General features: G+C 46.1%; 1 protein-coding gene across 9 annotated transcripts in view; it reads left to right on the top strand.

Annotated features, from left to right (window-relative positions):
• LOC122560270 (protein CBFA2T1-like) overlaps nucleotides 1-12,488 on the top strand; it is a 168,954-nt gene that overhangs the window by 124,494 nt on the left and 31,972 nt on the right. For 8 of the 9 annotated variants that reach the window (XM_043710805.1, XM_043710796.1, XM_043710798.1 and 5 more), the window contains 3 exons: nucleotides 558-704; nucleotides 2,438-2,667; nucleotides 7,228-7,317. In XM_043710805.1, the coding sequence (XP_043566740.1) occupies nucleotides 558-704; nucleotides 2,438-2,667; nucleotides 7,228-7,317 (467 nt within the window). The remainder of the gene's footprint in view (nucleotides 1-557; nucleotides 705-2,437; nucleotides 2,668-7,227; nucleotides 7,318-12,488) is intronic. The other variant, XM_043710804.1, reaches the window with a different exon arrangement.

Raw genomic sequence — 12,488 nt, 5'->3', positions numbered from 1 at the left:
TCCTAGGATAGATGTGTTGTCCCAGTCGAGAAAAAGAGCAGGCTTGCACTGCAGCCTCACAGCGCCAGGGCCCTGGGTTTGATTGTAGCCTCTGTCAACTGTCTGTGTGGAGTTTGTTCATTCTCCCCATGTCTGAGTGGGTTTCCTCCGGGTGCTCTGATTTCCTCCCACAATCAAAAGATCTGCAGGCCAGGTGAATTGGCCATGCTAAATTGCCCATAGTACTAGGTGCATTTGTCAGAGGAAAACGAGTCTGGGTGGGTTACTCTTCAAAGAGTCGGTGTGCACTTGTTGGGCCAAATGGTCTGTTTCTACATTGTAGGGAATCTAATTAGCTGAGTTTCTCATGAATAGTCTAGCAAGAGTTCTACTGGGTCATTGCCTCCCCTGCACTGGGAAGATGTTGTAAATGACACGAGGGGGCATCACCAGGTAAGCGTAATTAAAGGGAAAGAACTACAATGTGATGTGCAAAATTGTCTCAGCTGTGTCAATGATTTTCCTCATTTCAAACATTGAGGTCTGAAGAAAATCCTTTTTTTTTGTTGTGATTCTAGTCAACGGAGAGAAGACGCGTTCCGCAATGCCGGGGTCACCAGTGGATGTGAAAGTGCAGTCTCGAGCCACACCCCCAACCATGCCTCCGCCACCTCCGTCTGGAAACCAAGGGAATTCTCGGCCAAACTCCTTCACCCCGACCTCACGTGGGTTACGTTTCTTACATTCGATATCCCGTTGTTTCTGGGGTCTATTATATCGTTCATCTGCGTGCTTTGCTTAAACCCTAGATAAGACAGAACAAGTTTAAATCGATGAGGGCAGAATAGCAGGAATAACAATTCTCTGCAACTTTAACCAGTGTACAGCTCCTGTATTTCTATAAGAGAGAACATTTAAAACTCAAGCCAGTAAAATCCCCTCTCCTATTCATCAACATTCATTGTGAGGTATAACTTCATGGGTGGCACAATGGCTTACTGGCCTCGCAGTGCCAGGGACCCTGGTTTGATCCCACCCTTGGGTGACTGTCCGTGTGGAGTTTGCACCTTCTCCCCATATCTGTGTGCGTTTCCTCCGACGATGTCCAGGTTAGGTGGATGGGCAATGCTAAATTGCCCCATTGTCCAGGGACGGATTAGTCATTGGAAATGAAGGGTTACTGGGACAGGTCTTGGTGGGACCCTCTTCAGAGGGTCAGTGTGGACCTGATGGGTCAAATGGCCTGCTCCCACACTGTAGGGATTCATTGATTGAAAGGAAACTCTCAAGTGATTTTGAAATAGTTTTTTGTTTTTTACCTCTGTACCCATGTCTCCCATTTCAGCTTTGTCCATCATGCTTTCGTTCAGAGCTCCTCAGAACAAGGGTTGGGAGTCAGTGGGGTTGCGGTAATATCACTGGGCTAGTAATTCTGAGCCTGAGGCTAATCCTCTGGTTCAAATTCTACTGTGCCACCAGCTTAATATTTCAGAAAGAAAGTTGGCCTCATGGAGTGGGGCTTCCTGACCCGAGAGTTGTGACCCTCTGTGGAGTGATGAGGTGGAACTATGCAGTTACAAACTCTGTGCAGCAATTTACAGCAGCATGATGGAGCTCTATCTGAGCATTGACAGCAGTGGGGTCTCCTCAAGCTCCTGTCATTTATTGAATTGCTGATACGGCCCACCCGATCAACCTTTAAGGCCCAATTCCTGCTGCGGATAAAGTAAATGCTTTTTTAATATAAATTTGAAAAACCCACAGTTTAAAGAACTCAGTGGCCTCTCAACCCTCATCTGGGCAATGTGTAAGTGGAACCCGAAAATACCGTAACACTTCACCAGAGGGATTCTTGACTAATCTGTTCGCCGAGATTATTGAGTTGGTTGGAATTGAAGCTAGTTGAAACTTTATTGCTGGAACAGCACAGCAGGTCAGGCAGCATCCAGGGAACAGGAGATTCGACGTTTCGGGCACAGGCCCTTCTTCAGGAATGACCTGAAGGGCCTGTGCCCGAAACGTCGAATCTCCTGTTCCCTGGATGCTGCCTGACCTGCTGTGCTGTTCCAGCAATAAAGTTTCAACTTTGATCTCCAGCATCTGCAGACCTCACTTTCTCCTGGAATTGAAGCTAGACCATCAGGGATAATCAAACTGACACGACAACATAAGAGCCCCGGCATGTTTGAATAGATGTCATCTAGGTAAACAGCAAAGTTGTTACGCACTTGAGGGGAGGTGGAGAATGTAAACGTGGGCCTCTTGGCTCAGAGACAGGGACACTACCACTGTGCCACAAGATCCCTGGTTATTTTCAAAGGATTGAGTTAAAATATTAAAAGCCATGAGGTGTAGGGACAACCCGTTTTGCTGTGCAATGAAGTGAAAATGGCAATGACTTCCTTCAGGAGTCTTAACAAGGTTTTCTCTCTTCAACCCCCCCCTCCCCCATACACAGTGCCGAATGGCGTTGACCACTCTCCACCTGCCCTGAACGGCGTGCCATCCCCACCTCAACGCTTCAGCAATGGCCCTTCGTCCTCTCTCGCCAGTCAGCAGCTCCCTGCCACCTGTGGTGCCCGCCAGCTTAGCAAACTGAAGCGCTTTCTGACCACCCTGCAGCAATTTGGCAACGACATCTCACCGGAGATCGGGGAGCGAGTCCGCAGCCTTGTCCTGGCACTGGTGGTGAGTACAGTCTCATCCGGAGGCTCATGAAAGCGAGGGAGGCAACTGCCATGTTGAGAGTTAGCCATTCGGCCCCTCTGCAGCCTAGTCTGCCGTTCAGTTTGTTTGTGACTGACCATCTTGGTTCCACAACACTCTTAACATCCTTCCTCAAGAAAAACTTGTGCAGGCCACAGGTAAAGGTGTTAGTTCGAAAGATGGAGTTGAAGGTGAAACTCTGAACTTGTTCACCTGCTTTTTGCAACTTTTCCATTTTATAAAGAAACAGCTCGCTATGGAATTATAAAAAAAAACCCACAGCAATAACAGAGCATTCAACTCTACCTTTCTTCATTACAAGCAGCAGCTCTGACTCAATATTCCTTTCCTTTTGATCACTTAATTAATCTAATCTTGAATGTTAACATGCTCTCTGCCCGAATGACTAATTCTAACTGCCTTCCACAGCCTCCCAGCCCTTCATGTGAAAAAGTTCCCATATTCCCTGAGTTAAATACATCTCTATATCAAATGGCTCAACCTCTAAACTCTTAGAACATAGAACAATACAGCACAGAACAGGCCCTTCGGCCCACGATGTTGTGCCGAACATTTGTCCTAGCTTAAGCACCCATCCATGTACCTATCCAATTGCCGCTTAAAGGTCACCAAGGATTCTAACTCTACCACTCCCACAGGCAGCGCATTCCATGCCCCCATCACTGTCTGGGTAAAGAACCCACCCCTGACATCTCCCCTATACCTTCCACCCTTCACCTTAAATTTATGTCCCCTTGTAATACTCTGTTGCACCTGGGGAAAAAGATTCTGACTGTCTACTCTATCTATTCCCTTGATCATCTTATAAACCTCTATCAAGTCACCCCTCATCCTCCGCCGTTCCAACGAGAAAAGGCCTAGCACTCTCAACCTATCCTCGTACGACCTATTCTCCATTCCAGGCAACATCCTGGTAAATCTTCTCTGCACCCTCTCCAAAGCTTCCACATCTTTCCTAAAGTGAGGCGACCAGAACTGCACACAGTACTCCAAATGTGGCCTAACCAAAGTCCTGTACAGTTGCAACATCACTTCACGACTCTTGAATTCAATCCCTCTGCTAATGAACGCTAATACACCATAGGCCTTCTTGCAAGCTCTATCCACCTGAGTGGCAACTTTCAAAGATCTATGAACATAGACCCCAAGATCCCTCTGTTCCTCCACCTCACTAAGAACCCTACCATTAACCCTGTATTCCTCTTAAACCACTGAAAACTACCCTGTCCCGATCTTTTGTCATTTTAAAGAGCTCCTTTCTGAACTCCTCTGTTCAAATTAAATTAACCCTAATTTGTTAAGCTCATTTCTCTACGTTTGTATTGCCAAAATGAACCTTCCCACATCATGTAGCACTCTAGTGGCCGGGAGTCATCTCGCTTAGTTTGCAGGATAGCTGCTGTCTGATGCAGAGTGACACCAATAGTGCAGGTTCACTTCCTGCACTGGCTGAGATAACCATGAAGTTCCCTTCTTTGCAAATGTGCCCTTGTCTGAAGTATGGATACACTTGCCTTTACTGAGAGACCAGGCCTGTGTTCCTGTGGGTCACTGACAACTTTGCAGCATCCCAGTGAATCAACCGCACACCATGTCCATTGCTTCTTGAGTGTGGTACCCCGAATGTACACCCGACTTTAACTGTGGGTTTAGACTCATTGTTCCATCTGCTTTTGTATTTATAGCTTGTGTCATAACACCGTATAATTCTATTAGTTTAGTTTTTGGGTTTCTACACTGGCAGTGCTGCTATCCATGTTATAGAGTACGGAAACAGATCTTTTGATCCAACCACTCCATGCCAACTATAATCCCAAACTAAATTAGTCCTATCTGCTTGTGCTTGGCCCATATCCTTCCAAACATTTCTGATTCATGTACTTACCCAAATGTCTTTTATACATTGTAACTGTACCCACATCCACCACTTCCTCTGTCAGTTCATTCCACACACGAACCACTCTCTGTGTAGAAAACATTGCCCCTCGTGTTTTATTTAAGCTTCTCCTCTCACCTTAAAAGTATGCCCTAAGTCTTGAAATCTCTCACCTTATGGAAACGACACCTGCCATTCACCATATCTATACCCCTTCATGATTTTATAAACCTCAAAGATCACCCTTCAATCTCCTACACTCCAGGGAAAAAGTGAAATCCAGCCTCTCCTTATAAGTCAAACTCTCCATTCTCATGTTGTACAACTGTGCTTTCCTTCTGTTTCTCCATGACACCCTATCTTTTCTCCCCTTTCCGCACTTTTCTCAACAACCCATTGTTGTCTAATTCTTCGGAATGGTTCCTTGTTTGATGGGTATCCCCTTGCAAATTCCTTCCTGCCTAACCCCAGACAGTTACCTTGAAATCAGAGTGGGATTTGCATTATTGTTCTGATATGGCCTCCTTAGTTGATTAAAATTTTAATCTACCAATAATGACTTCAGAATTCTCTTGTCAAAGCAGCACACTCTGGGATGGAGAGATCTAAAACTGGCCTGACATGTTCCGAGGGATCTGCTGTCACTTATCAAGGCCCCAAAGTAACTTTGTACTTCAGTGGCCCTCTGCTAAGCCTCAGGAGAGAGGAGGGACAGACAAAGGAGTCGGGAGTTAGGATGGGCTGGTGCAGGAAGATAGGACGGTGAGAAATCTCAGGGAGTAGGTGTCCAGGAGGAATGCCCGTGTTCGCCGTGAAAGGGATTTGTTCTGCTCATGGCAGCTCAACTTCTTCCCTTAGAGTTAGGCCCAATCGTCAACATCACCACGGGGGCTAAGAGCTGTTTTAGGTGCGCTGTACAAATTTAGGGTTAAGGACAATTCCTGTGTAGATTGGGTACAAGCCATCTCACCACTGACTTGCTCTGCTTTGGGTCTTCCTCATGTCTAAAAACACAGACCAATGACTAGCTTAAAGTCTTTGTTCTACGCTGCCCACTGTGAAATGAGTTATGGTGAGGTCATGAGTAACAGAGCAAAGCCCCAAATTCAGCACGTATTAAGAAAACTTCAATTCACAACAGCTATCACCTTGTGGTGTCCGAGCAATGTCACAGTGAGGCATTGGTGGGGACTGGCGCACTTTGATCAAGCGACCTTGACTCTGTCACTGGGCTCAGCTGTGCTAGATTTGGGCTGCTTAATCCCTTCACTGCCTACAAAGGTTATAGAAAATGCTCTGTTACAAGCTGTGACAGTTTAGTGAACAGAAAACTAAATTGTGTCAATTTGTATTGTGCCTAAATGGATACATTTTGGTCCATTTTTGTGTCCTTCTTATTGTGTTTTGAAGAGAGTCTCTTTATATCTGGCCCTATGATTTTACATAAGATATAACTTACACATCCATTTTTATATTGACTGATGCTTCATGTACTTCCTGAGCTGCTTCTGGATAGAATGGACACATTGGCAATCACATTGAACAATCGACAGTGAAGGTGCAATCATCGTCATCGTCATAGGGTCAAATGAAACTTCCCTTAAATTATCCCCTCATTGTCTGTATTTATACCAAGTTGGTGTTTTTCATCAATGAGGTCAAATCTAGTTGATTTAAACATGACAGCATTATCGTTCTGACCAGTGTGGATATGGCCTCCTGAGTTGATTGAAATTTTACTTAATCTACCATTACTTCAGAATTCCCTTACGCCTAGGGAACACACAACTGATTAACCTGAGTCTACCCCGATGTTGTTTGTGACTAACGTTATTTTGCTATTTGTTTACTATTGTAACTCAATGTGAGTGTGCCTGCTGACATTCAAAGTTTTTTCTCAATCTTTACACAAGGAAATTGATTTTTGAGCAAGTGAATCTTATTTTGTGTTACTCGTGTGATTTCAGTCAAGTTGATGATATAGGTTTGGGGTGTTATGGAATACTGCATCTGGCTCTTTTTGTAGTTACACTTCATTGTTGGGAATTAATGAGAGTTCCTGAAAGCATAGAATGAATCGTTAACATTAATTTGGTCAGTTTTGGAGGCTTATTGGTTCGGCTCCAGAGTGGAATTTATTTTTGCATTCGTTGCTGGCAAGGCCAGTATTTGTTGTCTGTCCCTAACTGCCCAGAGGGAGTTGAGAGTGCCGTCTGGAGTCACATGTAGGCCAAACCAGGTGAGGGTAGCAGATTTCCCTCCCTAAAGGGCATCAGTCAACCATATGGCGTTTTCCAAAATCTTCATCATTAGAGTCTTAACCTCAGGTTATTTTTACTGAATTCAAATTCCATCATCTATAGTGGCAGGATTTGGACCTGGGTTCCCAGGCATTACCTGGGTCTCTGGATTGATGGCCTAATGATAAAAGCTCTATGCCATTGCCTGCCCCACTTGTGTTAGCTGGTAGTTTATAAACCCAAGTGTTGAGCTCAACAAGGATCAGTTCTTGATGGACCTAAAACTGTCTTTGGAGAGAGCGGGGATATTGGAATATTGCGCCAAAGTTAAAACCCTAAGGATATGACTTCACTTACAGACACACAGCTGACACTTTTTTTTTATTTTCTTACCTACCCTTCCAGAACTCAACCGTGACCATTGAAGAGTTTCACTCAAAGCTGCAAGAGGCAACAAACTTCCCACTGCGCCCCTTTGTAATTCCATTCTTAAAGGTAATGCAGTCTTCCTCCGTTTTCATGAACGTCCATTGTTTTGTGTGCACCCAGCTTGCTTCTGGTGTGGGTGTGGGGGAGGGGGAATGGGAGAAGGGAGAGAATGGGAAATCCATGAAAGTTGTCACTGGTAGCTAGGCACAGGGTGGCAGATGTAGGAAATCTGAGAAAGAAACAGGAAATGGTAGGAATACTCAGAGTCAGACTGCAAAGTGGAGGAACAGAAGTAGCCATTCAGCCCATGTCTGATCATCCTCAACTCCACTTTCATGCTTTTTCACATAACCCCCGATTCCCTTACTGATGAAAAATCTGTCTGCATAGAACCCCTAACCCCCTCATAAGGTGCATTTAGGAGGTGAGGGAATAGATTTAATCAGGCCCGGAATATGGCTTGAAAATCTTCCCCATTTGTGGCTCAAGTTAAACCCGAGTTGGAGAGGGTGGGATTTGGCCGTCAGCTCCTACTACTGCACTGTTTCAGTCCCACAGTAACCAGCTGGGATCAGCCTGTCACTGTGTCAGGAGCATGACCAACAACCCCATGGAAGACCCCGGCACTGGGGATAATCCTGCTGGGATCCACTCTTTGTCCTCCATCCCAGCGACCACCTGCTCTTAGCTTCTGAGAGGGAAAGTGGGAACAGTGAATGGAACTCCCCAGAGAGGGTGCAGTGAGTCTCTGTCTGGCTGTCAAGGCAACGGGTGGGGAACACTCCTTCCTTCTTGCCCCCCCTCCACCCCATCCCTCCACAAACTCCCTCCACCCCCCACCCCCAATATTTTATAGAGATGACCCTTGGGTTTCTCTCCACGGACATTGTCTGACCCATGGAATCTCTCCAGCATTTCCTGCTCCAAAGTCAATTGTCACTTGGCACTCAGCACAGAATCACAAAACCTGTATCTGATGAATGAGGCCAGTTAGCCCATCGTGCCTGCACTGGTTCTATCCCCCAATGTCAAACATTTTGCCTTTTTCCCCATATCCCTACATGCCATTACTATACAAATAACCATCCAATGCCCCTCTTTGAACGCCTCTGTTCAACCTGCCCCCACTATGTTTACAGGCAGTGCATTCCAGACCCTAACCATAGTGTTCTCACACCCTCCCTCGCTTCTGTTAAGCATCACACTGCATGGTTAGCAGCTCAGAGAAAGGCAGGACTGCAGATGTTGGAGATTAGAGTCGAAAAGTGTTGTGCTGGAAAAGCACAGCAGTTCAGGCAGCATCTGAGGAGCAGGAGAATCGACACTTTGGGCATAAGCCCTTCATCAGTTCATTGAACATCCTGCATTGGATCCTTTGTCCGTGTTAATTTGTTTCTACTGTGAATCCTGGCCTGTATGGGGGCCACTGGAGCAAAGGTGGGCAGTGCAGATACTGCAGAGTGAGGTGAGCCTATCGTCATTACCCTCCCCATCAGCAAACCTGTTCCCCCCCACTTGCCCCAACCCCCACAACCTGCCCACGCCAGCCACCAGGTCTCTGAGCAGCTCAGGTGATTGTCGACAGCCCACCTTTTCAAACTCCCCAAGACTTTTATCACGAACAAGGCCAACTTTTCAAACAAAAGCTCACTCTATCTTTTTAATGCCCCTATGATATCTCTTGTAGAAAGTTAGCCATCCCTGGAGATGTTTGATCAGTTGTGGAAGATTGGCAAACTACATCTTTAAGGTGATTTCCCATTTTTGGGATTTGTTTGGGCCAGGGACAGTGAACTTTACTGAATTGTGGAAAGGCCAACCTGACGATGGTAACTTTTTTATTTTTCACTTGTGCAATGTGGGTATCACTGGCGAGGCCAGCATTTCTCGTTGCCCCTTGAGAATGTGGTGGTGAGCTGCCGTCCTGAGTCGTTGCAGTCCACTTGGTGTTAGCCCTCCTTTTTATTGCTCAGTATTTTGTGCGTCTAAAGTTTGATTTTTGGAGGTGTGAATTGTGTGGTGGTGACAGTCTCCAGCCTCAATAGTGCTCCGCACCTTCTATCGCCACCACGCCTAACCCTGAGCCCCTAAACCCCCTCCTCCTCCACCTAGAACTTTGCGTGTGAAATAACTTTTTTTTACACACTGTGTTGTCTTCATCCACCTGTTTCAAAGCATAAAGTGGAATGATGAGGAAGGACAGTGAGGTTTGCTGAATTTAGCCATTGCACAGCTGTTCAATGGGTTTAATGTTTAACTGGGAAAACCCAAACTAACTCTTTCAGGCGGTGGGTCATAAATAGGCCAGTTCAAATAATGCAACCTCTAAAGTTTTATGCATAGAATCTCTAGGGTGCAGATAGAAGCCATTCAGTGTGCACTGACTGTCTGAAGGATATCTCAGCCCCCCCCACCCTATCTCCATTTCTGCAAATTCCCCAGACACTACAGGCGATTTAGCATTGCCAGTCTTTGGATTTTGGGAGGAAACTAGAGCAAGTGAGGTCTGCAGATGTTGGAGATCAGAGTCGAGAGTGTGTTGCTGGAAAAGCTCTGCAGGTCAGGCAGCATCCGAGGAGCAGGGGAATCAACATAATCAACATTATGGGCCGGAGCCCTTCATCAGGAATGAGGCTGAGAGCCTTGGGGGTGGAGAGATAAATGGGAGGAGGGTGGGGCTGGGGAGAAGGAGAGGAAACTGGAGGACCCGGAGGAAGGCCACGCAGACACGGGGAGAACATGCAAACACCACGCAGAGTCACCTGAGGGTGGAATTGAATCCAGGTCCTTGGTGCTGTGAGGCAGCAGTGGGGACTGCAGATGCTGGAGATCAGAGTTGAGAGTGTGGTGCTGGAAAAGCACAGCAGGTCAGGGAGCATCCGAGGAGCAGAAGAATTGACGATTCAGGCATTAGCCCTTCATCAGAAACGTTGATTCTCCTCCTCCTTGGATGCTGCCTGACCTGCAGTGCTTTTCCAGCATCACACTCTCAACTCGAGCCACCCTGGTTAAGTTCCTGGCTTTTTATTTCCTACGTTTTTTTTGAGAAAGGTAGTTCTGCAGCTGCTACAATGGATGATGCCTGATGGACACTGGATGCCGGGATTTATATTTCAAAGAATAATGACCTCACCTTTACAGGGCTTTTGTTCATATTCCACTTGTAAGTCATTGGAAAAGGAAGGTGTCATGATAATCAGTGGCTGAATGCACTGTGTGATGTGGACTGGCAATTCAATGACATCTTTTGACTGCAACAGTCAGGAGTCCTTTAATGAGGTCACTGGGGGAATATGGCCTTCAGGGTCTTAAGCATTTTTGATATGTTAAAGACTTACCTCTGAATGAATTCATGACAGTGACTCTCACTCCTGCATTAGTGGAGCTGTTGCAGATTTGGTCTCTGGACAAATACCTGATTAGTCCCTTGAGGTGTGGAAACGATACACTTTCTATTAATGCCGCAGAATTGCCTAAATGACAGCGTTCATGTAGCAGCTGGAGTTGTCGTGATATTCCAAATGGGGTCAATGGACCGGTAAGTGTCCCGTTGAACCACTTACTCTGGGAGAGTGCCCGACTGGATATCAAGGGCAGAGCTCCTCAGAAGTCGGGGTGGGGACGGGAGCTCGTGAACTCTGAGACCATTGTGGAGCTCCGCCCACATTATTACAGCTCCTGCTCTCATTGCCTCCAAACCCCTATCCACGTTCACTTCCCTCTGAGGTGTTGGGATGATTTCTGAACCTTGAAATGGGGTCACAGTAGGGACATAGCTCGCTGTCATCCATGCAAGAGTTCACTAAAGTCAGACAGTGATGTGTCAGGATTAGGAGGACCTTAGATTGGGCCCTTCTCCCATTTACTGCCCATTTCCTACAATCCATTGGGACCAATTGGCCACTCCATTGGCACACGCAGCAAGCCCATCTGAAGTTTCACAGGGAAGTCTGAAAGAAAAATAGCAAAGAACTTTCTATTATTTCTCCCTCCCAACTTTAATTTTGTTTCACAGCCCCCTGTGAAGGCTGCACAGGCCTTCACCTCACCCTCCCTCCCTCCCCAGTCACATTGTACCCCATGTCGGAATCATTCTGGCAAGTTTAGAGATGTCAAGTTATTCATAGTTGGCCTGGGGTGACCAGGAATTCAACAATTTACCTCCTCCAATGCTGCAGCAAGCAAACGGACAAGAGGGTATTTTTAATTTTATTTACTTTGAAAATTTGGAAGTATTGGAGCAGATGCACATGACTTGACAGAGGTCATGTGATGAAACTTTAAGGAATATCCGTCCAGTCAGAGATGTGGATTCAACAGTACCAACCCTTCAATTCTCTGCAAGTGATACCTGAGCTTTACAAAGGGGCATCATTCATGGTGCCGGTGTGTTTTTGTCAGATCCCAAACCTGGATACGGGGAGGGAGGAGAGCATTGGCAGTAAATGTGTCTCAATATAAGCTACTAATTAATTACATCTCTCTAGCCTTAAGTAATGTTGACCTTGCTAACACTGATCTCACCCTGTGCAATGAACACCTCTGTCTACGTCTTTCGGATCTGTACGTTCTTGCTTACTACGATCTGCCTGTACAGCTCATAAACGAAGCTTTTCATGTACACGTGACCATAAATCAATCAATCTCAATGATACCCCTCGCCGGCCAATCACCAACCGTCGCACTTCCTTTTTCTGAGTTTCTTTGCTCTCCTGGCTGAGGGAGTGGAGAATGAAGGCTGGTGGGGGGTCACCTTTTCAAAATGAGGAGTCAACCATTTTGGATTGAGATGGGGAAAGGTGCAATGTCATTGATTTGTGGATCTTTGGAATTCTCAACCTCGGACACGTGTGGCTGCTCCCAACTGTTGAATGTTCAAGACTCAATAGGTATTTGGACAGCAAAAGGATTCGAGTGACATAGCAACAGGGCAGGAAAATGAAAATGATCCTAGGGAAGACAGAGCAGGCTTGGCAGGGGGGGGGGGGGGGGGGGTGTGCGTGTCTCTAATCATCCCATTTTATTAAATACAGAGAAAATGGTGACACGTGAAAATGTACCTGATCGTACCAGAACCCATTGGTTCAAAGCCGCCATTAGTTAGTAAATGCTAATCTCTTGTCTGAAGCATCCAGATGTTTCTCCTATTTTCTGAAACAAAATCAGAAACTGCTGGAAAAACTCAGCAGGTCTGACAGCTAAGGGGAAAAGAAAATCTTTAAAGACCAACGTTTTCC

This window comes from Chiloscyllium plagiosum, chromosome 20 (genome assembly GCF_004010195.1).
Source record: "Chiloscyllium plagiosum isolate BGI_BamShark_2017 chromosome 20, ASM401019v2, whole genome shotgun sequence".
Classification (NCBI taxonomy): Eukaryota; Metazoa; Chordata; class Chondrichthyes; order Orectolobiformes; family Hemiscylliidae; genus Chiloscyllium; species Chiloscyllium plagiosum.
This window is presented reverse-complemented; position numbering and strand designations above follow the sequence as displayed.